Source organism: Notolepis coatsorum, assembly GCF_963971535.1.
Source record: "Notolepis coatsorum genome assembly, chromosome: 17".
Classification (NCBI taxonomy): Eukaryota; Metazoa; Chordata; class Actinopteri; order Aulopiformes; family Paralepididae; genus Notolepis; species Notolepis coatsorum.
Genome location: NC_140181.1, coordinates 105,090,154 through 105,114,423, shown reverse-complemented (window position 1 = coordinate 105,114,423; position 24,270 = coordinate 105,090,154). Strand labels below are relative to the sequence as shown.

General features: G+C 46.9%; 1 protein-coding gene across 1 annotated transcript; it reads left to right on the top strand.

Annotated features, from left to right (window-relative positions):
- Positions 1 to 6,387: 6,387 nt before the first annotated feature.
- exorh (extra-ocular rhodopsin) lies at positions 6,388 to 22,671 on the top strand (the record flags this gene model as incomplete). The annotated part of the gene is made up of 5 exons (XM_084333744.1): positions 6,388 to 6,748; positions 7,527 to 7,695; positions 10,754 to 10,919; positions 15,245 to 15,484; positions 22,543 to 22,671. The coding sequence occupies 5 exons, from the start codon at positions 6,388 to 6,390 to the stop codon at positions 22,669 to 22,671; spliced, it is 1,065 nt and encodes a 354-aa protein (XP_084189870.1).
- Positions 22,672 to 24,270: the final 1,599 nt, after the last annotated feature.

Below are 24,270 nucleotides of genomic sequence, written 5' to 3'. Positions count from 1 at the left end.
CAGAGGAAGAGAGAGAGAGAGAGTGTGTAAGTACGCCACAGCAGAGGAAGAGAGAGAGAGAGTGTAAGTACGCCACAGCAGAGGAAGAGAGAGAGAGAGTGTAAGTACGCCACAGCAGAGGAAGAGAGAGAGAGAGTGTGTAAGTACGCCACAGCAGAGGAAGAGAGAGAGAGAGTGTAAGTACGCCACAGCAGAGGAAGAGAGAGAGAGTGTGTGTAAGTACGCCACAGCAGAGGAAGAGAGAGAGAGAGAGTGTAAGTACGCCACAGCAGAGGAAGAGAGAGAGAGAGAGTGTAAGTACGCCACAGCAGAGGAAGAGAGAGAGAGAGTGTGTAAGTACGCCACAGCAGAGGAAGAGAGAGAGAGAGTGTGTAAGTACGCCACAGCAGAGGAAGAGAGAGAGAGAGTGTGTGTAAGTACACCACAGCAGAGGAAGAGAGAGAGTGTGAGAGGAAGAGAGAGAGAGTGTGTGTAAGTACACCACAGCAGAGGAAGAGAGAGAGTGTGAGAGGAAGAGAGAGAGAGAGTGTGTAAGTACGCCACAGCAGAGGAAGAGAGAGAGAGTGTGTAAGTACGCCACAGCAGAGGAAGAGAGAGAGAGTGTGTAAGTACGCCACAGCAGAGGAAGAGAGAGAGAGAGAGTGTGTAAGTATGAATGAATGAATGACCTTTATTTATATAGCACCCTTCACAGCACGAATGCACAGGGTGCTTTACACTACAGCTTAATATAAAAACAATAAAACAAAATCAGAAATAAATGACAACAACAACAAACAGCAGTTAAAAACAGTGAAACCAGATAGAAAAAGTAGAATAAAAGAATTTGGATAAAATCATGAGTCACTAATTAAAACAAAACTATAGAACAGTGAGGACAAGAAAAGGCGCCTATGCATGATCAAAGGCCTGTCTGAACAAATGTGTTTTTAGTTGTTTTTTAAAAGAGTTTTCAGAGGGGGCAGTTCGCAGGTCCAGGGGGAGAGCGTTCCAGAGCCTTGGTGCTGTCACCTCGAAGGCTCGATCACCCCTTGTTTTTAGCCTGGACCTGGGGATCACCAGGAGGTGCTGATCGGCAGATCTGAGTGAGCGGGTGTTTGTGTAGGGATGGATGAGTTCCGTGATGTAGACAGGGGCCTGACCGTGGAGTGCTCTGAAAGTGAAAGTGAGGACTTTGAAGTGAATTCTATAGTGTACCGGGAGCCAGTGCAGGGATACCAAAATGGGAGTAATGTGACATGATTTTTTTGACCTTGTGAGTAGCCTGGCTGCAGCAGAGGAAGAGAGAGAGAGTGTGTGAGAGGAAGAGAGAGAGTGTGTGTAAGTACGAGAGAGTGTGTGTAAGTACGAGAGAATGTGTGTAAGTACGAGAGAGTGTGTGTGTGTAAGTATGAGAGTGTGTGTAAGTACGAGAGAGTGTGTGTAAATACGAGAGTGTGTGTGTAAGTACGAGAGAGAGTGTAAGTACGAGAGAGTGTGTAAGTACGAGAGTGTGTGTAAGTACGAGAGAGAGTGTGTAAGTACGAGAGAGAGTGTAAGTACGAGAGTGTGTGTAAGTACGAGAGAGAGTGTGTAAGTACGAGAGAGTGTGTGTGTAAGTACGAGAGAGAGTGTGTAAGTACGAGAGAGTGTAAGTACGAGAGAGTGTGTGTGTAAGTACGAGAGTGTGTGTAAGTACGAGAGAGAGTGTGTAAGTACGAGAGAGTGTGTGTGTAAGTATGAGAGTGTGTGTGTAAGTACGAGAGAGAGTGTGTGTAAGTACGAGAGAGAGTGTGTGTAAGTACGAGAGAGAGTGTGTGTAAGTATGAGAGTGTGTGTGTAAGTACGAGAGAGAGTGTGTGTAAGTACGAGAGAGTGTGTGTAAGTATGAGAGAGTGTGTGTAAATACGAGAGTGTGTGTGTAAGTACGAGAGAGAGTGTAAGTACGAGAGAGTGTGTAAGTACGAGAGTGTGTGTAAGTACGAGAGAGAGTGTGTAAGTACGAGAGAGTGTGTGTGTAAGTACGAGAGAGAGTGTAAGTACGAGAGTGTGTGTAAGTACGAGAGTGTGTGTAAGTACGAGAGAGAGTGTGTGTAAGTACGAGAGAGAGTGTGTGTAAGTATGAGAGTGTGTGTGTGTAAGTACGAGAGTGTGTGTGTGTAAGTATGAGAGTGTGTGTGTGTAAGTATGAGAGTGTGTGTGTGTAAGTACGAGAGTGTGTGTGTGTAAGTATGAGAGTGTGTGTGTGTAAGTACGAGAGTGTGTGTGTGTAAGTATGAGAGTGTGTGTGTGTAAGTACGAGAGAGAGTGTGTAAGTACGAGAGAGTGTGTGTGTAAGTATGAGAGAGTGTGTGTAAGTATGAGAGTGTGTGTGTGTAAGTACGAGAGAGTACGTACGAGAGAGTGTAAGTACGAGAGTGTGTGTGTGTAAGTACGAGAGAGTGTGTGTAAGTATGAGAGTGTGTGTGTGTAAGTACGAGAGAGTACGTACGAGAGAGTAAGTACGAGAGTGTGTGTGTGTAAGTATGAGAGTGTGTGTGTGTAAGTATGAGAGAGTGTGTGTAAGTACGAGAGAGAGTGTGTAAGTACGAGAGAGTGTGTGTAAGTATGAGAGAGTGTGTAAGTACGAGAGAGTGTGTGTAAGTATGAGAGAGTGTGTAAGTACGAGAGAGAGTGTGTAAGTACGAGAGAGTGTGTGTAAGTATGAGAGAGTGTGTAAGTACGAGAGAGTGTGTGTAAGTATGAGAGAGTGTGTAAGTACGAGAGAGAGTGTGTAAGTATGAGAGAGTGTGTGTAAGTATGAGAGAGTACGTACGAGAGAGTGTGTGTGTAAGTATGAGAGAGTGTGTGTAAGTATGAGAGAGTACGTACGAGAGTGTGTGTGTGTAAGTACGAGAGAGTGTGTGTAAGTATGAGAGTGTGTGTGTGTAAGTACGAGAGTGTGTGTGTGTAAGTACGAGAGAGTGTGTGTAAGTACGAGAGAGTGTGTGTAAGTATGAGAGTGTGTGTGTGTAAGTACGAGAGTGTGTGTGTGTAAGTACGAGAGAGTGTGTGTAAGTACGAGAGAGTGTGTGTAAGTATGAGAGTGTGTGTGTGTAAGTACGAGAGTGTGTGTGTGTAAGTACGAGAGAGTGTGTGTAAGTACGAGAGAGAGTGTGTAAGTATGAGAGTGTGTGTGTGTAAGTACGAGAGAGTGTGTAAGTACCAGAGTGTGTGTGTAAGTACGAGAGAGAGTGTGTAAGTATGAGAGTGTGTGTGTGTAAGTACGAGAGAGAGTGTGTAAGTATGAGAGTGTGTGTGTGTAAGTACGAGAGAGTGTGTGTGTGTAAGTATGAGAGTGTGTGTAAGTACGAGAGAGTGTGTGTAAGTACGAGAGAGTGTGTGTAAGTATGAGAGAGTGTGTGTAAATACGAGAGTGTGTGTGTAAGTACGAGAGAGTGTGTGTATAAGTACGAGAGAGAGTGTAAGTACGAGAGAGAGTGTAAGTACGAGAGAGAGTGTGTAAGTACGAGAGAGAGTGTGTGTAAGTACGAGAGAGAGTGTGTAAGTACGAGAGAGAGTGTGTAAATACGAGAGTGTGTGTGTGTAAGTACGAGAGAGTGTGTAAGTACGAGAGAGAGTGTGTAAGTACGAGAGAGTGTGTGTGTAAGTACGAGAGAGAGTGTAAGTACGAGAGTGTGTGTAAGTACGAGAGAGAGTGTGTAAGTACGAGAGAGTGTGTAAGTACGAGAGTGTGTGTGTGTAAGTACGAGAGTGTGTGTGTGTAAGTACGAGAGTGTGTGTGTGTAAGTATGAGAGTGTGTGTGTGTAAGTACGAGAGTGTGTGTGTGTAAGTATGAGAGTGTGTGTGTGTAAGTACGAGAGAGTGTGTGTAAGTACGAGAGAGAGTGTGTAAGTACGAGAGAGTGTGTGTGTAAGTATGAGAGTGTGTGTGTGTAAGTACGAGAGAGAGTGTGTAAGTACGAGAGAGTGTGTGTAAGTACGAGAGTGTGTGTGTAAGTACGAGAGAGTGTGTGTGTAAGTACGAGAGTGTGTGTGTGTAAGTATGAGAGTGTGTGTGTAAGTACGAGAGTGTGTGTGTAAGTACGAGAGAGTGTGTGTGTAAGTATGAGAGTGTGTGTGTAAGTACGAGAGAGTGTGTGTGTAAGTACGAGAGTGTGTGTGTGTAAGTATGAGAGTGTGTGTGTGTAAGTATGAGAGTGTGTGTGTAAGTACGAGAGAGAGTGTGTAAGTACGAGAGAGAGTGTGTAAGTACGAGAGAGTGTGTGTGTAAGTATGAGAGTGTGTGTGTGTAAGTACGAGAGAGTACGTACGAGAGAGTGTAAGTACGAGAGTGTGTGTGTGTAAGTATGAGAGTGTGTGTGTGTAAGTACGAGAGAGTGTGTGTAAGTACGAGAGAGTGTGTGTAAGTACGAGAGAGAGTGTGTGTAAGTACGAGAGAGAGTGTGTAAGTACGAGAGAGAGTGTGTAAATACGAGAGTGTGTGTGTGTAAGTACGAGAGAGTGTGTAAGTACGAGAGAGAGTGTGTAAGTACGAGAGAGTGTGTGTGTAAGTACGAGAGAGAGTGTAAGTACGAGAGTGTGTGTAAGTACGAGAGAGAGTGTGTAAGTACGAGAGAGTGTGTAAGTACGAGAGAGTGTGTGTAAGTACGAGAGTGTGTGTGTGTAAGTACGAGAGTGTGTGTGTGTAAGTACGAGAGTGTGTGTGTGTAAGTATGAGAGTGTGTGTGTGTAAGTACGAGAGTGTGTGTGTGTAAGTATGAGAGTGTGTGTGTGTAAGTACGAGAGAGTGTGTGTAAGTACGAGAGAGAGTGTGTAAGTACGAGAGAGTGTGTGTGTAAGTATGAGAGTGTGTGTGTGTAAGTACGAGAGAGAGTGTGTAAGTACGAGAGAGTGTGTGTAAGTACGAGAGTGTGTGTGTAAGTACGAGAGAGTGTGTGTGTAAGTATGAGAGTGTGTGTGTAAGTACGAGAGTGTGTGTGTAAGTACGAGAGAGTGTGTGTGTAAGTATGAGAGTGTGTGTGTAAGTACGAGAGAGTGTGTGTGTAAGTACGAGAGTGTGTGTGTGTAAGTATGAGAGTGTGTGTGTGTAAGTATGAGAGTGTGTGTGTAAGTACGAGAGAGAGTGTGTAAGTACGAGAGAGAGTGTGTAAGTACGAGAGAGTGTGTGTGTAAGTATGAGAGTGTGTGTGTGTAAGTACGAGAGAGTACGTACGAGAGAGTGTAAGTACGAGAGTGTGTGTGTGTAAGTATGAGAGTGTGTGTGTGTAAGTACGAGAGAGTGTGTGTAAGTACGAGAGAGTGTAAGTACGAGAGAGTGTAAGTACGAGAGAGTGTGTGTAAGTACGAGAGAGAGTGTGTAAGTACGAGAGAGTGTGTGTAAGTACGAGAGAGTGTGTGTAAGTACGAGAGAGTGTAAGTACGAGAGTGTGTGTGTAAGTACGAGAGTGTGTGTGTAAGTACGAGAGAGAGTGTGTGTAAGTACGAGAGAGAGTGTGTAAGTACGAGAGTGTGTGTGTGTAAGTACGAGAGAGAGTGTGTAAGTACGAGAGAGTGTGTGTGTAAGTACGAGAGAGAGTGTGTAAGTACGAGAGTGTGTGTGTGTAAGTATGAGAGTGTGTGTGTGTGTGTGTGTGTAAGTACGAGAGTGTGTGTGTGTAAGTATGAGAGTGTGTGTGTGTGTAAGTACGAGAGTGTGTGTGTGTAAGTACGAGTGATTACACTTGAAGGGTGTCATGGGTTGAGGTCTATACGCCATGCACTGGTTAAGGATTAGGTTTCCCGCAGATGCAAATGTGTTGGAACACTCTGGGGGTTTAATTTCCAGTCTGTCTGCTATAAAACAAGGTTTAAATCCCACTCTTACCGAGTCTGACGTGGCGGCGGCCTCGAGTACGGCTGCTTTCCCTCTTGCATTACATGGAATGCGTTTACGTGAACTTAACTCCCCGACGGGGGCGTGTTTTCACGAACACATCACGTCCCATTACCGCGATGGCAGTGTTGGGATATCGCTACAGCCGTAACCTCTGCCCTTGAGAATGTTTAACCCATATTTGTCATAGGACTCCGCGTTAGGCTGTGGGGGTGTGTGTGTGTGAGAGAGAGAGAGAGGGAGAGTGAGAGAGAATGACCTAAATCTGTCCACGCTAACACCTCGGTCCATGCGCCTCCCTAATCTGCCAGCCTGTTAAAAGGCCCCGCCGACTCCTCGGGGGGCTAAAGAGCACACCTCCTTTCCTCCTCCAGATCCATCCGTCCGTCCATCCATCCTTTCCTGTATCCATCTGTACGGCCAGAGAAAACGGGAGGCTTCTCCTGTCATCAGTCCCCTCTCAGGAGGCGTGGGCCGGCTTCTACACCACCCGGACAGACACACCACGTACTTCCACACCAGCGAGAGGAGCCATGAACGGAACCGAGGGACCCAACTTCTACGTGCCCATGTCCAACAGGACCGGCCTGGTGCGCAGCCCCTTCCTCTACCCCCAGTACTACCTGGCCGAGCCCTGGAAGTTCTCCCTCCTCGCCGCCTACATGCTCTTCCTCATCCTCACCGCCTTCCCCATCAACACGCTCACCCTTCACGTCACGTTCAAGCACAAGAAGCTGCGGACCCCCCTGAACTACATCCTGCTGAACCTGGCGGTGGCCGACCTCTTCATGGTGGTGGGGGGCTTCACCGTGACCCTCTACACGGCCCTGCACGGGTACTTTGTGCTGGGGGTCACCGGGTGCAACATCGAAGGGTTCTTCGCGACCATGGGAGGTAAGAGCCCCCTCCGTGCTGCAGAGCTGTCCCGTTTCTTTACTCTCTATTAATATTACACCTCTTCCTCTTGTAGCTTTAGATTTTTGCACACAAGTCAACTCTTATTATTTGAAAATTATCTAGTTCAGTGGTTCTCAAACCACGGGTCGTGACCCAAAGTGGGGTCGGGGGTAGGTGACAGTGGGGTCGCCGTGCATTGGCAAGTAAAAAACAATAAAAAATCAATACTATAACAATATGTTTTGGCAACATATTTTGGCTAAATATGCCTCGTTTTATAAATGTGTATTGATAACATAGTGCTGTAATAAAAGATTCCAATAAATATGCATGATCAAGTTCAACAACGTGTGCTTTTATTTTGATATTCCTTAATTCTACGTTGAAATGACGCGATACATTAACCCTTTCACTGCCACACGACAGAAGGTTAGCCCTTTACTATCACACAACCGACGGCAATGCTCCATCATTAGCATCATTAGCTCCGCAAATGCGGAGCTAATGATGCTAATGATGGAGCATCACCGTCGGTTGTGTGATAGTAAAGGGCTAACCTTCTGTATTGTCACAGTGAAAGTTAACCGGCTGTCGTGTGGCAGTGAAAGGGTTAAGTGTGGGGTCGCCAAAAAAATTTCCGAAATAAAATGGGGTCACGGTATAAAGAAGTTTGAGAACCCCTGGTCTAGTTACCTGTAATGACACTGAATGCACCGTTGTGTTTTGCGAGTCCACTTGTGTCTAAATGTCCTCGTGCTTTTATTGCTGGTCTCAGGTGAGATTGCCCTCTGGTCTCTGGTGGTGTTGGCGGTCGAGCGCTACATTGTGGTCTGTAAACCCATGTCCACCTTCCGCTTTGGGGTGAAGCATGCGGTGGTGGGTGTTGCCGTCACCTGGCTCATGTCCCTGACCTGCGCTGTGCCCCCCCTGCTCGGATGGTCCAGGTACTCATGTTTCAGTGTGTAGACCTGTGCCCCCCCCCCCCCCCCCCCCCCTGCTCTGATGGTCCAGGTACTCATGTTTCAGTGTGTAGACCTGTGCTGTGCCCCCCCCCCCCCCCCTGCTCGGATGGTCCAGGTACTCATGTTTCAGTGTGTAGACCTGTGCTGTGCCCCCCCCCCCCCCCCCCCCTGATCGGATGGCCCAGGTACTCATGTTTCAGTGTGTAGACCTGTGCTGTGCCCCCCCCCCCCCCCCCCTGATCGGATGGTCCAGGTACTCATGTTTCAGTGTGTAGACCTGTGCTGTGCCCCCCCCCCCCCCCCCCTGCTCTGATGGTCCAGGTACTCATGTTTCAGTGTGTAGACCTGTGCTGTGCCCCCCCCCCCCCCCCCCCCCTGCTCTGATGGCCCAGGTACTCATGTTTCAGTGTGTAGACCTGTGCTGTGCCCCCCCCCCCCCCCCCCCCCCCCCCCTGATCGGATGGTCCAGGTACTCATGTTTCAGTGTGTAGACCTGTGCATTTTTGGGACGATTTTGGGATTCAGCAACGGTCCCTTCTCCTGGATTCGGTCTTAACTAAGAGCAGGATTTAGGAGCGCTGAAGAGCAGGCGTAAGTCGGACAGACTGGTGTGCGCCGTGTTCTTAAGGCCTTTATTTGGGAGGAATCATGGTGATTTCGTTCATGTCAACTCTACAGGCCTCCTTGGAATTAATTAATCACAATTTAAATAAATATGACAATATTTGTATGCAAAACAAGAGGCATCGTAATGTCAGAAAATAAATAAAAACACTACACCAACACTGCAAATGACAGTGGATAAATAAATAAGAACTAAAGCTAATCACGTGGATATATCTATAGTGGAATAGACTGTATAAATATTCCATTTATACCTCCTGGCCACCTGTTCAGCACACTGTATAGCCTACGTGTCTAATGAATTAACAGTACGTACTACGTAGGCTTATATTATTCTAATGACTTGTTTCATTAGGAGATAGTAGATACTGTATGCGCTGCCCAGGCCTAGAGTATGTACAGTAAGCATGACATCTTAAAAGGCCACCACAGAGTCGGGCGTACATGTCCGCAATCGTTTGAGTTTTCAGTCAAGCTTAGCACCGCGTACCAATTTCCTACATTACTCATGGCACTTTACTACATTTAATGCAGGTCGATGTCGACCAACACGCCGAGCAGTGTGACACCGGTGCGTGACGACTCTGTGAAGTCTGGTCCACTCACGCCCGACTCTGTGGAGATGTCACGCTAAGATGTGTACTGTACGTACTGTACTACTATATAGGCAGCGCAGTATCTGTGATCTGATAAAACAACAAGTCATTCGAATAATATAAACCTACTATTCATTCATTACGCACGTAGACTATGTGTGTGTGTGTGTGTGTGTGTGTGCGCAACAAGACGGTATACATATGGAATATTAATACAGTCTATTCCACTATATGTATATAGTGTGCTGTATGATGACAATACATTTTAATCTCATTTAATTTTGATCCGTCGCAAAGTGCTTCCTCACTACCTGTTGAATATGGGGCAATGCCAAACATGTTTTTGCCCTCGCATTATAATGAGCTGGAGAGGCGTGTCTGTATGCAAATGAAGTAAACTGGAACGCGAGTTCAAGTTTATGAATGAGTGATGTTTCTCATTCTGGGCATCGCAGTTGTGATCGTGTTGGCGCGTTAAGACAGCCTCTCCACACATTGGTGAATCCGGGGGTAGTTGTCGACTTTCTCTTATGACCTTCCAAGGTGGTTGTCGTAAGAGAAATCTTATGACAATGTTGGTGAATGAGGTCCATTCTTATCTCTTGTGACAATTTAAACAAACATACTGTACCATATGTGCCTCAAGGCACAAAGAGAGTATTTTCTACATGTAGCACTCTCGTTTAAAGGTAGAATCTGTAATGTTGCCAAACGGCAAACCTCTAGGCAAAAGAGCTTATTGCACTTCTGATGTTTACGTCTCCAGGCCTCGGCAGAGCCACGAGGTATCAACCCTGCCCCATCTCCACTCAACTCCAATCCACACATCAGACCAAAACGAAACATGTAAACAAAGTGCAATAGGCGGCGAACATGGCTCGGGAGGTATAGCAGTCGTCTGGTAATCCCGAGGTTCCCGGTTCGATTCTCGCTTCCTCCCGGGCAGCATGTCGAAGTGTCCTTGAGCAAGACACTTTACCCCTAAATGCTCCATGCATGGTCACCTCCGCCATCGGTGTGTGAATGTGTGAGTGAATAGGTCAAAGGTGAGGAACAAAATTGTAAAGCACTTTGGATAAAAGCTGCTATATAAATGCACCATTTATATTTACCATTCACCATTTATATTTACTTTATATTTACCATTCACCGATACCAAAGCAGGGCTCTTTTGCCTAGAGGTCGCTGTTTGACGGCATTACAGAGTCTTACCTTTAAATTAAATCAGTCAAGGCGGCTAAGTGGCGCAGTGGGCAAGGCGCTTGCCACTAACGCAGGAGATGCTGGGTTCGAGCCCAGCTCTCCGCATTGCCACCAGCTTGGCTGGTCGTTCATACTAATACAATTGGCAGTATTAGGGGGTGGGAAGCTGGTGGGTGGGGATCGGACGTTGTGGACAGCGACTCCTACAGGTTGGCTGGTGCGCCTGCACAGCAGAATCAGGAAGCGACGGGGGCGGCGTGTCCCTCCCACGCAGACCCCCCGCCGCTGAGAGATTGCGCTGTGCAGGTGCAAAGATGCGACAGCTGCCTCCTCGAGTACCGGAGGGGACACGTGATGCAAGGCTTCGTCCACATTGCAGCCGGCTTGTGGGAGGCATGGCCTAACAGCGTTCGAGACAGGGGAGGGTAGAATTGGACGATACGAAATTGGGGACGGGAGAAAAATAGAAAAATGGGAGAAAAAAAGTAGATTAAAAAAAAAATTAAATCAGTCAATCATCAAAGTCCATGTTTATTTGTCACCTACACGTTTTCCATGTATGAAATACGTATGAGACATGTGATGGTCGTGGTGTAAAGTGTGGTCCGTGTCTATAGGTTCATCCCAGAGGGCATGCAGTGCTCCTGTGGAATCGACTACTACACCCCCAGACCTGAGCTCCACAACACCTCGTTCGTCATCTACATGTTCGTCCTGCACTTCTCTATCCCACTTGTCATCATCTTCTTCTGCTACGGCAGCCTGCTCTGCACCGTCCGAGCGGTAGGTAGGGTCACCGATATTACTGTCATCCAGGCTTTTAGGAAGGTACTGTGGTAGATTCTTCCGGTAGACGATGGTCATATATATATGGTATATGAATTATACCGTTGTATGAGGATGAGTCTCTGGATACTTCTTAATTACAAAGCTTCTTTATTTCAAATTTAAGTTCAGTTCACAAGAATGTGAAGTCACTGGTTGACTTCGGGCTTTCAGGCTAAGTAAAAACTCACACATGTGTCAGATCTTTCACAGCATCAGTCAAAAAGCAGGGAGAAAAGACAGAATTCTCTAAGCATCAATGTTATATAGTACCGGCAATATAATCCCTCCTGATTCTGCTATCCACTCAGAACCCACTAAAAATACTAAGCCTATACCTCCCATCTCTAAACTTAACGGCGTTGAATACCTTATAAGTAATTGGTCAGAATGGCTCAAGGCCTCTATGATAACAAGATGGCTCCTTCAGCTGTCTGCTCTCATTGTCTACCCAACATGTGCTCTTCTTAAGACGGCTGATACAGTAGTAGTAATTACCATTAACTTAACCTGTTATCTCATACTATCAAAGCAGTATTAACTGTTCACTGACATTCTATCAATGTATTAACCTATAAGTCCTTATGAACAGATTAAAATATACAACAGAGCCTTCTATGTTGCCACCCCCGCCCTCTGGAACTCCCTCCCTCCAGACATCCACAACGCTACATCCCTGGACTCCTTCAAATCACTACCCAAATCCCTCTGATGTCCTTCCCCTTAGTTTGTCTCCCTCTTTATACTATAGAGGTATATGTCCCTCTGATGTCCTTCCTCTTAGTGTGTCTCCCTCTTTATACTATAGAGGTATATGTCCCTCTGATGTCCTTCCTCTTAGTTTGTCTCCCTCTTTATACTATAGAGGTATATGTCCCTCTGATGTCCTTCCTCTTAGTTTGTCTCCCTCTTTATACTATAGAGGTATATGTCCCTCTGATGTCCTTCCTCTTAGTTTGTCCCCCTCTTTATACTATAGAGGTATATGTCCCTCTGATGTCCTTCCTCTTAGTTTGTCTCCCTCTTTATACTATAGAGGTATATGTCCCTCTGATGTCCTTCCTCTTAGTTTGTCTCCCTCTTTATACTATAGAGGTATATGTCCCTCTGATGTCCTTCCTTAGTTTGTCTCCCTCTTTATACTATAGAGGTATATGTCCCTCTGATGTCCTTCCTTAGTTTGTCTCCATCTTTATACTATAGAGGTATATGTCCCTCTGATGTCCTTCCCCTTAGTTTGTCTCCCTCTTTATACTATAGAGGTATATGTCCCTCTGATGTCCTTCCTCTTAGTTTGTCTCCCTCTTTATACTATAGAGGTATATGTCCCTCTGATGTCCTTCCTCTTAGTTTGTCTCCCTCTTTATACTATAGAGGTATATGTCCCTCTGATGTCCTTCCCCTTAGTTTGTCTCCCTCTTTATACTATAGAGGTATATGTCCCTCTGATGTCCTTCCTCTTAGTTTGTCCCCCTCTTCGGTTAAGTGCCTTGGGTTCCTTGAAAGGCACTATATACATTTAAGAAAGTATTATTATTTCCTTCCAGACGGTAATTACAGATTACTGATGACCTGTTTTAGTTATCAGTGATGTAATGATGTAATGAAATGGGTTGTGCGTGTGCGTTTACATGACACAACACACCTATAAAGCGCAAGCTCCCTTGTTTTGTAATCAGATTACTGTAATCCTTGACATGCAATCTGTTACTTCTCTGCTGGTGTTTATAATGTATCAGCAATTAGACTTTGTATATTATTGCAACAGTAGGTCCTTTGCACAACTGAATGTAATAGATGAAGCTACATAGGAGCAGTCTAACAGAATGTGAAACGTGATCTCTTTAGTTCTTTGGAATGCCCTGCCCAACCATATCCGTCATGCAGACACCCTCTCATCATTTAAAAAAGCCCTAAAAACCCACCTTTTTACCCTTGCCTTCAAGCCTTGAACTCCTTCCTCTCTCACCTTTTATATAATCTTTTTATTTAAAAAAAAAAGTCTACTAAAACTATTGTTTATTTTGCTGTGTTTTTGAGCATTAGGAAAATCGCTATACAAAATTGATGTATTATTATTAGTGCTGTCAATAGATTAAAAACGATTAACTAATTAATCTCACAATTTTCTGTAATTAATCTAGATGAATCTAGATTAAAAATAGCATTTTTCTACTTAAGACCGAAGCTTGTAACAGATATTTACTTGAGTAAAATCATGGAATTAATGTAAAATCAACACAAAGAAAGTATATTTAGATTCAAAGACTATTTTAATAGTTTTCTTTGAATACAGTTTCTCTCCTGTGAAATACAAATGTTCAACAAAACCATCAACATTGACTCAGCTAGACCTCTTTCTTATATCCGTGGCGCTAAGATTGAAGATTTTTCACTCCATAGATTAATTTATTTTAATGCTTTAAATAATTTAAATTAATATCCAAAGTTAAAGCATACATTTTGACAGCCCTAATTATTATTATTATTATTATTTAGTTGTTCAATTGTTCACTTTGTTTTTCCACAAGTGTTCTTATAATAATAATATAATAGAATATGATATCATTATAGTAATAATAATATAGAATTAAGGGTGCACTATGTAGAAACTCAAAACTGGAGAGAAAAAATACGGAATAAACCAATGGACCTGTCTCAAACCCTGCCCCTTTTCTTGATCCTCCAATCACAACTGTCGCTTACCTCGGACAAACTTGGTTTGTCCGAGGTAAGCGACAGTTGTGATTGGAGGATCAAGAAAAGGGGCAGGGTTTGAGACAGGTCCATTGGAAAATCCTGTAGAAACTAGAAAGTTACCTGAAAAGCGGCCGCTCTGTCACTGTTTACAACGACCCACAATGCTCTCTGTTTACTGTTGCTCCCACACCAGAAACAGAAAAAAATAACAGTATCATGTTATAACGTGATAACTTATTGTTTTAACGTAAAACGTTTCACGTTATAACGTGATAACTTATTGTTTTAACATAAAACGTTTCAAGTTATAACTTATTGTTTTAACAAAATGTTTCACGTTATAACGTGATAACTTATTGTTTTAACGTAAAACGTTTCACGTTATAACGTGATAACTTATTGTTTTAACGTAAAACGTTTCACGTTATAACTTATTGTTTTAACATAAATCGTTTCACGTTATAACTTATTGTTTTAACATAAAACGTTTCACGTTATAACGTGATAAGTTGGTATCACGTTATAACGTGAAACATTTTGTTAAAAATTAAAACACTAAATGATCACGTTATAACGTGAAACGTTTTATGTTAAAGGGGAACTATTTTACTATTTCTTTCACTATTTGGGCACTTTTACACAATTCCTGTGAGTCTATGGAACACCTCTGTAATATATATATTTTTTTTATTCATTGTTTTGTATTTCTAATCAAGTCCTCAAAAACAGCATTTTTCTACCTCAAGATCTCGAGCTGTTTTGAGCCTGGGCTCCAGGTGCAGGTGCCACTGTGTGCAGCTCATCTTCTATCTCAACATTAACATGCAGCGGTGTCTTTCTGACATCACATATCGCGCACATTTTCAGATGACTCAGTTCAGTGAGGGTGAATATTGTGAGAGGAGAATTGGAAGAATGCACCAATATGAGAATTTTGAGACATAGATCATATTAATATAAGTTCACATAGCTAGGAAACAATGCTAAACACTCAAAAAGGCCATTTATAAGATAGTTCCCCTTTAAAACAATAAGTTATAACGTGATACTGCTATTTTTTTTCTGTTTCTGGTGTGGCAGCGATACGCTTCCGTAGGTTCACATAGCTTCAAATTAATTTGTTTTAATTTATGATAGCACAAGAATAATAAAGAATAATTATGTCATGTATATGTTTTCTTAACTAATATCAAGCTCTGCAAATGTAAACAAACCCCCCCTCCCCCAAACACTTTCTTTAGATATGAAAGAAATGATATATATAACCGGCATAATGTACAGTTTCTTCCCCCTCAAATGTATATACTCTCTTTTTAGACAATTTTTGTATCATAATAAACAGTACTGTATATTTGTATATCTGGTATGTCATAAATGTCTAGATGTAGTACTAATCTACCTGTATGTCATGTATGTTATGATGAATTGAAAATGGGGGACCCTGATGTAAACAAGATGAAAGTCTTTCTCTGGTCTGCATCCCCTTAACAATTGTGTGTATTGAGCCGTACTGTACTGTACCCATTCTGCAATCTGTTAACACAATGTTCAATCAATCAATCGTAATCAAAGTGTCTCTCCAGGCCGCTGCCCAGCAACAAGAGTCCGTGACGACTCAGAGGGCGGAGAAGGAGGTGACGCGCATGGTGATCGTCATGGTGATCTCCTTCCTGGTCTGCTGGGTGCCCTACGCCAGCGTGGCCTGGTACATCTTCGCCAACCAGGGGGCGGAGTTCGGTCCGGTCTTCATGACCGTGCCGGCCTTCTTCGCCAAGAGTGCCGCTCTCTACAACCCGGTCATCTACATCGTGCTGAACAGACAGGTACCTCCAGGGAATCATATAACTGCGTTGTTGCTGCTGCTGCTGCTGCTAGGTGGAAACATGGCTTCAGACTTGCTGCTGCTGCTGCTGCTGCTGGGTGAAAACATGTCTTCAGACTTGCTGCTGCTGCTGCTGCTGGGTGAAAACATGTCTTCAGACTTGCTGCTGCTGCTGCTGCTGCTGGGTGAAAACATGTCTTCAGACTTGCTGCTGCTGCTGGGTGGAAACATGTCTTCAGACTTGCCAACTTGTCAGGAATGAAGAAAACCAAACCTTGTTTCCAGATTGACACCCATGCGTTTTTTTTCTTCTTCTCTTTTTTTTTACATTGTGCATTAAATGTCTTTAGGGTCATGACATTTCTCACAACGTAGAGAACCATCCGGTTGACCTATGACCTATGTCTCAAACCCCATGTCTTTTCTCTTGCTTGGGAAGTAACAGTTGTGATTGGAGGATCAAGAAAAGACAGCAGATAGGTCCATTATCCCTTTCACTACCACACTACAGAAGGTTCTATGTCGTTATGGCTTGCTCAGCACCTGTCTGCACTGTACTTCACTTCGTGCACGAGCACTGAATAAAGAATTCCACCATGTACCTTTACATCCCAACATCCGTCTGACCACACCCCCTTCCGCTTACCTTCATAAGCAGGTGTGTGGTCACCTACTCGCCTCCTTCTTCACTTTCACCACAAGGAAGTGCCTTCGGTAGATCCCCACTTGACGAGGTTGTTAGCTGAAGAAAGTTGAGACGTGTTTACATTGTGCTTATTTTTTTCTTCTCTCATAAATATCCGATAGAAAAATCGAAGTCATAATGTCTACTTCGGAGAGTCGCAGAGCCACTCTCCACCAGCGGTTCTCCATTTCCGCCTCCGTCGTGCGTCCTGGTGCAGGGCTGTTGCCTCTCTCGTGGTTGGCAGCCACGCCCGGTAGGCGTCCGATGGGTAGTTTGCCTCTCCAAGGAGCTGGTGCACCGGTGCCGTCGCCTCTGCGATGGCCTGGTCCTGGCTCTGGTTCCTCTGCTTCCGGAGAATCGTCCGCTGTTGAGCGGCCGGTTCCTTTGGTTCCCGAGGATTTGAGACGCAAACTTTTTGCGTCTGCTCGCTCCCCGTCGCAAGATGGTGCCTTGCAGACGCGAACGGCCTGGGTTTGGTGAGTTGCTGGAGCCCAGTGAGGATGCGTCGGTCTCTACCTGCCCGATGGAAACAGAGGATTACATGGTAGAGGCGGACGGGTTCTTATTTGAAGGCCCGGTGGAGACATGTATCCCGCCCGTCCAGGTAACACTGGAGGGGGGTGAAATGTCTCCTTGGGGCGCCTTGTTTGAAGATGTTGGAGAATAACCTCTGACTCGTCGGCAGGATGCCCTACTATCAGCCACATCGGAGTGTGGCTCCTTGACCAGTAGAAACCTGCTGTATGTGAGGGATGCGGGCTCGGTGGAGGAAAGTCTGCAGGGGGAACTGCAGGCTTTGTTTCCCGAGCTTATGGCGGTGGCGGCAGTCGCAAACGGCGTGCCGCTGCCGCAGCCACTGCCTGTTCCTGTCCCTGATGATCTAATAGGTCATCTCTGGCAATGTCGCCCGGTGAGAGGGGTGGACGTTGTCTACCCATTTTTCCCCTCAATGGGGGCCTATGTTCGTCGGGGCCAGGTGGTGTCCCACATCATTGGCCTCACCCCCGCCTACGTACAAGTTACGCGGGTGGCGGGTTTGGTCGAAGGTATGAGAGAGGGCGTGCCACGGCTTGATAGGCCGATGGCCGCGCTCCTCTGTCCGGAGGTGGTGTGGGAGCCGTTACGCAAGCCGGTTCCTCAAGGGAAATCGGCGAGGCGGTTGGCTTACTGGAGCGACCAGTCATTTATCGCCGGAACACAATCTCTGGCTGCCGCGTCTAACATTGCGCAGCTGGCAAGATTCATGTCCGGGGTATTGACGGGCGGCATGGAGCTGAGTGATGAACAACATGACCAGCTCACCCAGTCGGCAGGAGCTATCCTGCATCTGACTCAGCCGCAGGCCATAGCCGCTGGGAAAGTGCGCGCCCTGGCAACTCTAACCCAGCGCCACCTTTGGCTGGAGCAGGCCCGTGTGCCGGAGAAGAAGAGGATTCCACTTCTGACGGCACCCCTCTCCGATGCTGGACTGTTCGGGAAGGCCCTGCAGTTGATGACCTCGATGTGCAGAGAAATGCAGGAGGAGCGCTCCGTGCTCCAACCTCATTTTCCCCCGCCCGACATCGCCGGTGGAGTCAGACGGCTGCCATGTCATCGAGCTTCTTCCGCCGTGGCTGCTGCTGCTACCACCGCCACTGCTGGCCCTTCGAAGAAGGCCAGGAGGAGAGAGGGCGCCGCCGCTGCAGCCGGCCCATCTGCGCCTGGAGGAGACGGTAGGGATCGTCGTGACCAGCCGCCGATTGTCTACCGTCCCTCCGGGGCTCCCCGAGGTGGCAAATCCCGAGCGGCTCGAGGCGGCAGGCGCCGCTAGACCCAGTGACTTTTTTCCCCTGCGGTCCCCTCTGTTTACCCCTCCCCGGCCCTCTCATATACTTTTGTTCAGAAATAAAAAGTCCCCTCTAAAGGGGGACTGTATTTTTTTGTTAACAAACTGTGTGTTTCTTCACCAAACATATGATGAGGTTGCAAAGTGTGAATCTTCACTAGTATGCATTGATAGGAGGGTTACGTTCGTGTTATGAGCTTAAGCAAGGTCTGCTGCCTACACTCGGTTATAGAAAGGTTTTCTACCTCGGCCTGAGACTCCACATGCAGGTAGAGGCTAGTTGTATGGTCTGTTGCTTACACAAGTAATGTTGAGCTACAACACTGTTGTGTTAGTTGCAGTAATGCTCGTATGAACACGTACCATGGCCTGTGTAGGGTGTAGGATTCACACACACACGCAACTTGGTTTTGTTGTAAACCCTGTTCACAGTTATCTGTGGGTAGCGTGCATTGTATTAGCTTGCGCTATTTCATTAGCATTCTACCAAAGATATCATATGCTAAAGTTGTTGTTGTGTGCAGAGGGGAAGGGCTTGTGAGTGGGTACCGAATAAACCCCTCCTTCCCTCTTCTGATTGGTCAGTTTTTTTTTTACTCATCTCCTGTCAGGCCAGTCAGGGCCAAGCCGTTAGGCGACTTGGCAGGGAGGGGGGGGGGGGGGGAAGGGTTGCCCTGACTCTGCTCCTATTAAACAGGCGTTGAGTGTTGGGTTTCCCCCCGTCATAGCACACGTCACTACGCATGTTGCTGTTGACGATGGCTTCCGTGAGTTAGATCTGTACGTACGATCTATTGTTGTCAAAGTGTCGGGATAGAGCGTAGGACTTACGGGTCCACTACGCTCGATTTATGTGTAACTTGAGTCGGTTGGTCACATGACTCACAGTTACCATGGCTTTTTCATTCTATGACTCACGTGGGAAGGCTCTCTGGGGAATTTCAGTCTAAAAATCCTCTGTGGTAGGGGTGACTGGATGTAAAAATGTGAACAGTTTTTACCCTCAGCTGTGTCAAATGGGATTCATGTCAGTTGGTGCTTCCTTCTTTTTAAATAAAAGAGTGTGGAGTATAGGAAGCACCACACCCTTCTTGTCGTTTCTCCCAGGCGCCTTGGGGATTCAATGAAGGGTCTAAATAGCCTATTCATTGATGTGGTTGTGTCCCGACGCATGCATGGTGCTAGCTCGGGGTGTTTCTGTTTAGAATCATGCGGGTAGCTAGTACGCCTTGGTTGCTTGTTGTTAAAACGGCGTTTTTATAAAGCAATTGGGATGTTACTGGTTCTCGACGGATTCTCGTTCATATCTGGGGGATGATAACAGAAATGGATCTGAACATAGGTAGAGGGGTCTCACGCCCTTGGGGTGGGCCACCGAGCGCGGTTCACACCGACCCGTCTGGGTGGCGCCCTCTTTTCATGTTTTAGATCAACACGCATATCTGCCCCTTCTCCTGGAGTAGGCATGTCGGCGTGGTTAGGGCACAGGACTGGTTCTGGTCACGCTGGTCCAGGTCAGTTAACCCGTTTGTCCGCCGGGGATGCAGATCTGCTGTTCTGGTACCCTGAGGGACTTGGGCTTTTTTCAGGGGGGAAAAAGGCCGGGTCGGCCCGGGGCGTCACAAGGTTAGGCGTTATGGAGACCCTTGTTGGGTACTCTTTTGTACCTGGCACTATCATAAGGGGCTGGTTCTCTTCTCCGCACCTCTCTCACGCATGGCGGAGAGAGGGCTGTTGGGGTGGTCTTCTGGACCTTCTCTGGTAACCCTGTGTGCTTCCCGAGCCGCCGGGCCCGGTCCGAAGTAAAGTTTCGTTGATACCGTAGACCTGGGATAACCCCTTTTTCTTGAGGGGTTATAGGAACAACCACCGCATATGGTAACGACAGGGTGGTTGATTCCCTGGTGTGTTGGAGCAGTGTCAACTCCCGGGTTGTCCGGTTGAGTGTGCCCCTGCACGTTCATGACGTCTGCCAATCATGTCAGCCTTCTCTGCCTTGACCCCTCTGGGTGGTTTTTTTTTGATGGAGGCTTCGTCATGGTGATCAACAACGCCAGCATCCGCCCCTTCCGCCGGGAGGGCTGTTTTCAGCTGACTCCTTTGGCGCCTGTCTCGTCCGCAGTGCTCCAGGCTCAGGTTACAGCCTGTTGCCTGGTTTCCCCGGTACGCTGCCTGCTTCCGTTGGTTAACCTTTTGAGTGCTTACGGCCATGCTGACTGCCTGTTCTGCAGGGTCAGTATGCCAGGCGGTGTGCTATTGGGGGGAAAGGGCCCGCTCTTGGAGGGGCCTTATCCGAATACGCTGGCGATGTGGGGGGCGGTGTCACTAAGTGACCACCTGGTGGGGTCTTGATGCCTGGCGTCATTGACCTCTCCGGGCCCCCTTTTTTCAGGGGATCCAGTCCCTTCAGTGGGTCTGGGTCTTCCTTCGCGCTCCGCTGCTACGGCCTTGCCACGGGGTTGGGTTTGCTCTTGACCCCGTGATTTTGGGGGCAGTAACGAGGTTCCTTCGTTCGTTCCCGGGTGGCATGCGGGTTGTGTGTGTGTGTAGTCGTGGGGTCAAGCCACGGTCTGCTCACCCTGTGCGTTGGGTTGCTTGAGTGCCTCTTCGCACGGTCGGATCCGTCGCCCTCCCGTGAACCTCCAATAGGGGGGGTATCCTCCATTAGGGAGGGTCGGGGGGGCTCGGTCCTCCCCGGTCTGATGGTTGTGGGGGGCCTCAGCGGGGTACATTTGTCGGGCTATGGCTCCCGCTCAGCCCCTGTTGCAGACAGGTGCTGAGCAAGCCATAACGACATAGAACGAAGGGTTATGTATATAACCCAGTTTTATGAGTTATGGTGCGCTCAGCACCTGGACGCCGCTGCGGCCCTTGATCTCGCCTTGTGGTGAAAGTTTGGGAAGGAGGCGAGTAGGTGACCACACCCCTGCTTATGAAGGTAAGCAGAAGGGGGTGTGGTCAGACGGATGTTGGGATGTAAAGGTACATGGTGGAATTTTTTATTCAGTGCTCGTGCACGAAGTGAAGTACAGTGCAGACAGGTGCTGAGCGCACCATAACTCATAGAACTGGGTTATATACATAACCCTTCGTTAACCCTTTCACTACCACACTACAGAAGGTTAACCTTTCACTACCACACTACAGGTTAACCCTTTCACTACCACACTACAGAAGGTTAACCTTTTCACTACCACACTACATAAGGTTAACCCTTTCACTACCACACTACAGAAGGTTAACCTTTCACTACCACATTACAGAAGGTTAACCTTTCACTACCACACTACAGAAAGTTAACCCTTTCACTACCACACTACAGAAGGTTAACCTTTCACTACCACACTACAGAAGGTTAACCTTCCACTACCACACTACAGATGGTTAACCTTTCACTACCACACTACAGAAGGTTAACCCTTTCACTACCACACTACAGAAGGTTAACCTTTCACTACCACAGTAAAGAAGGTTAACCATTCACTAGCACACTACACAAGGTTAACCCTTTCTAGGGCTGTCCCCGACTAAGGATTTGGATAGTCGAGTTTGATTGGCCGAAATTAGCCGATAGTTGACTGTTAGTCGACTATGAAAAAAAAATATATATTGAAGAAATTTTTTTATAATTTAAAAAAACATATATTTATCATTCCATTTGGGCTGTGGGGGTGCTTAATGTCTGAAGGAGTCGACGGAAAGCTTCTTGTCCTCTGCAAAAGTAACAGTTGTGATTGGAGGTTCAAGAAAAGACAGCAGATAGGTCATTATCCCTTTCACTACCACACTACAGACGGTTAACCCTTTCACTACCACACTACACAAGGTTAACCCTTTCACTACCACACTACAGAAGGTTAACCCTTTCACTACCACACTACAGAAGGTTAACCTTTCACTACCACACTACAGAATGTTAACCCTTTCACTACCACACTACAGGTTAACCTAGAGGTATATGTATCGGGTTAACCGTCGGTAGTGTGGTAGTGAAAGGGTTAACCTTCTGTAGTGTGGTTGTGAAAGGGTTAACCCTTTGTCGTGTGGCAGTGAAGAAAGGTAACCTTCTGTATTTGTCGCAGTGAAAGGGTTAAAGCAAAAAACACACGGAAATCACTCCAAAATTGGAGAAGGGAGGTTTCCGCCTGGCATCAGCGATGATGTGCTAGTTGGTCTCATGTTTGCTGATATATTGCTGCGAGGGTGCTGAGTGCCTCTCCTCTCCTCGCCTCTCCTCTCCTCTCCTCTCCTCTCCTCTCCTCTCCTCTCCTCTCCTCGCCTCTCCTCTCCTCTCCTCTCCTCTCCTCTCCTCTCCTCTCCTCTCCTCTCCTCGCCTCGCCTCGCCTCACCTCTCCTCTCCTCTCCTCTCCTCTCCTCTCCTCTCCTCTCCTCTCCTCTCCTCTCCTCTCCTCTCCTCTCCTCTCCTCTCCTCTCCTCTCCTCTCCTCTCCTCTCCTCTCCTCTCCTCTCCCCTCCTCTCCTCTCCTCTCCTCTCCTCTCCTCTCCTCTCCTCTCCTCTCCTCTCCTCTCCTCTCCTCTCCTCTTTCCAGTTCAGGACCTGCATGCTGACCACAGTGTCCTGCGGGAAGAACCTCTTCGAGGACGACGAGACCACAACCTCCACCTCCTCAAAAACCCAGGCGTCATCAATCTCCTCCAGCCAGGTTGCCCCCGCTTGACCTACGACCCCTTGACCTACGCCCTACCCCCACCTGGTCCAGAGACCCTGGGTGGACCCACCAACAGCAGCATCAGCACCACGTTCCATTGGCCAGCCTCTCCTCCACACTCACCTCTCTCTCCCTCCTCCATCTGCTTTTGCATGAGCATAACGTGAGCGGCATGTGGGCCGGACGTCATGCAGACACACCGCTGTCGTCTTCTCACTCCGGTAAAGCGGGGGAGGTGTTTAGTTGGCCTCACCGCGCGCGCGGGGGGGGGGGGGGGGGGGGGGTCCCCGGTAACCCTCCCAACGGACACATTCCACGGTTCCCTCTCATACCGTAAACACACCGTGATGATCACGTAAAACGGCGAGAACGAAAAAAAACCACACATCCTGACACACAAGATGCTAATCGCTCACATCAACTCTCCTTCATGTAATTGTTGTGATTCTATCTCCTAACATGCGCTTTCAGGCATCGCTATTTTGTTAACCCTTTCACTGCCACACGACAGAAGGTTAGCCCTTTACTATCACACAACCGACGGCGATGCTCCATCATTAGCATCATTAGCTGCCACAGTGAAAGGGTTAACCGGCTGTCGTGTGGCAGTGAAAGGGTTAATTAAATGATTACTTTAGCTGAAATTAGGTTCCGATTTTGTCTAGAGTGTCTTCTCCCTCTTTTCTTGCGCGTCCTGGGAGACGGGACTGTATGTCCTCATCTCTCTGTCTCCTCTCGTCTATATGATGATGATGATGATGATGGTGATGATGGTGATGATGATGATGATGATGATGATGATGATGATGAGGCTGAGGTGTAACCAGATGGACCTGCGACAGAGCCGCTGCAGAGACTCCGCCCTCCTGCAGCAGAGAGAGAATGAGCGAGCGAGTGTCTGCGTGTATGTGTGTGTGTGTGTGTGTGTGTGTGTGTGTGTGTGTGTGTGTGTGTGTGTGTGTGTGTGTGTGTGTGTGTGTGTGTGTGTGTGTGTGTGTGTGTGTGTGTGTGTGTGTGTGTGTGTGTGTGTGTGTGTGTGTACGTGTGTGTGTGTGTGTGTGTGTGTGTGTGTGTGTGTGTGTGTGCATTTGTATGATTTCCAAAAGGGAGTACGAATGTCTGAACGTGTATATTGTATAAAGGATGTCATGGTGGAAGTGAAATTGTTCTTTGTCCTGCAATAAAAGTGCGGCTCAATGTGTGCGAGAGGTTTGTGTGTCTCCTTCACCCGCTCGCCTCACCGGAGCTTTTATTACGAGGCTCTGAAAGCTTCCAGACGCCACATGTGAGCTCTAAATTGTTAATCGTTCATCTCTAATGTTGTCCAAATGTCCCAAATGTTTTGAGAATCGCTACAGTGATCCTTTCCTCCTTCATTTCAGACAGAAGAACATTCTACATAGTGCATTTTTTTTTGGGACACATACAAATTCGAAATAGTGTAATTTATTTCACGGAATCTGACAATTCATTTGGCGTCACACAAATACACGTCGCGTCAGAGACAAGCTCTCTTGATTACACTTGAGCTCAACATTTTCATACATCTGTAATTTTCCCTTGTGTTCATTGGTCAGGATCCCGTCACGATATTCATCCATTTACAAG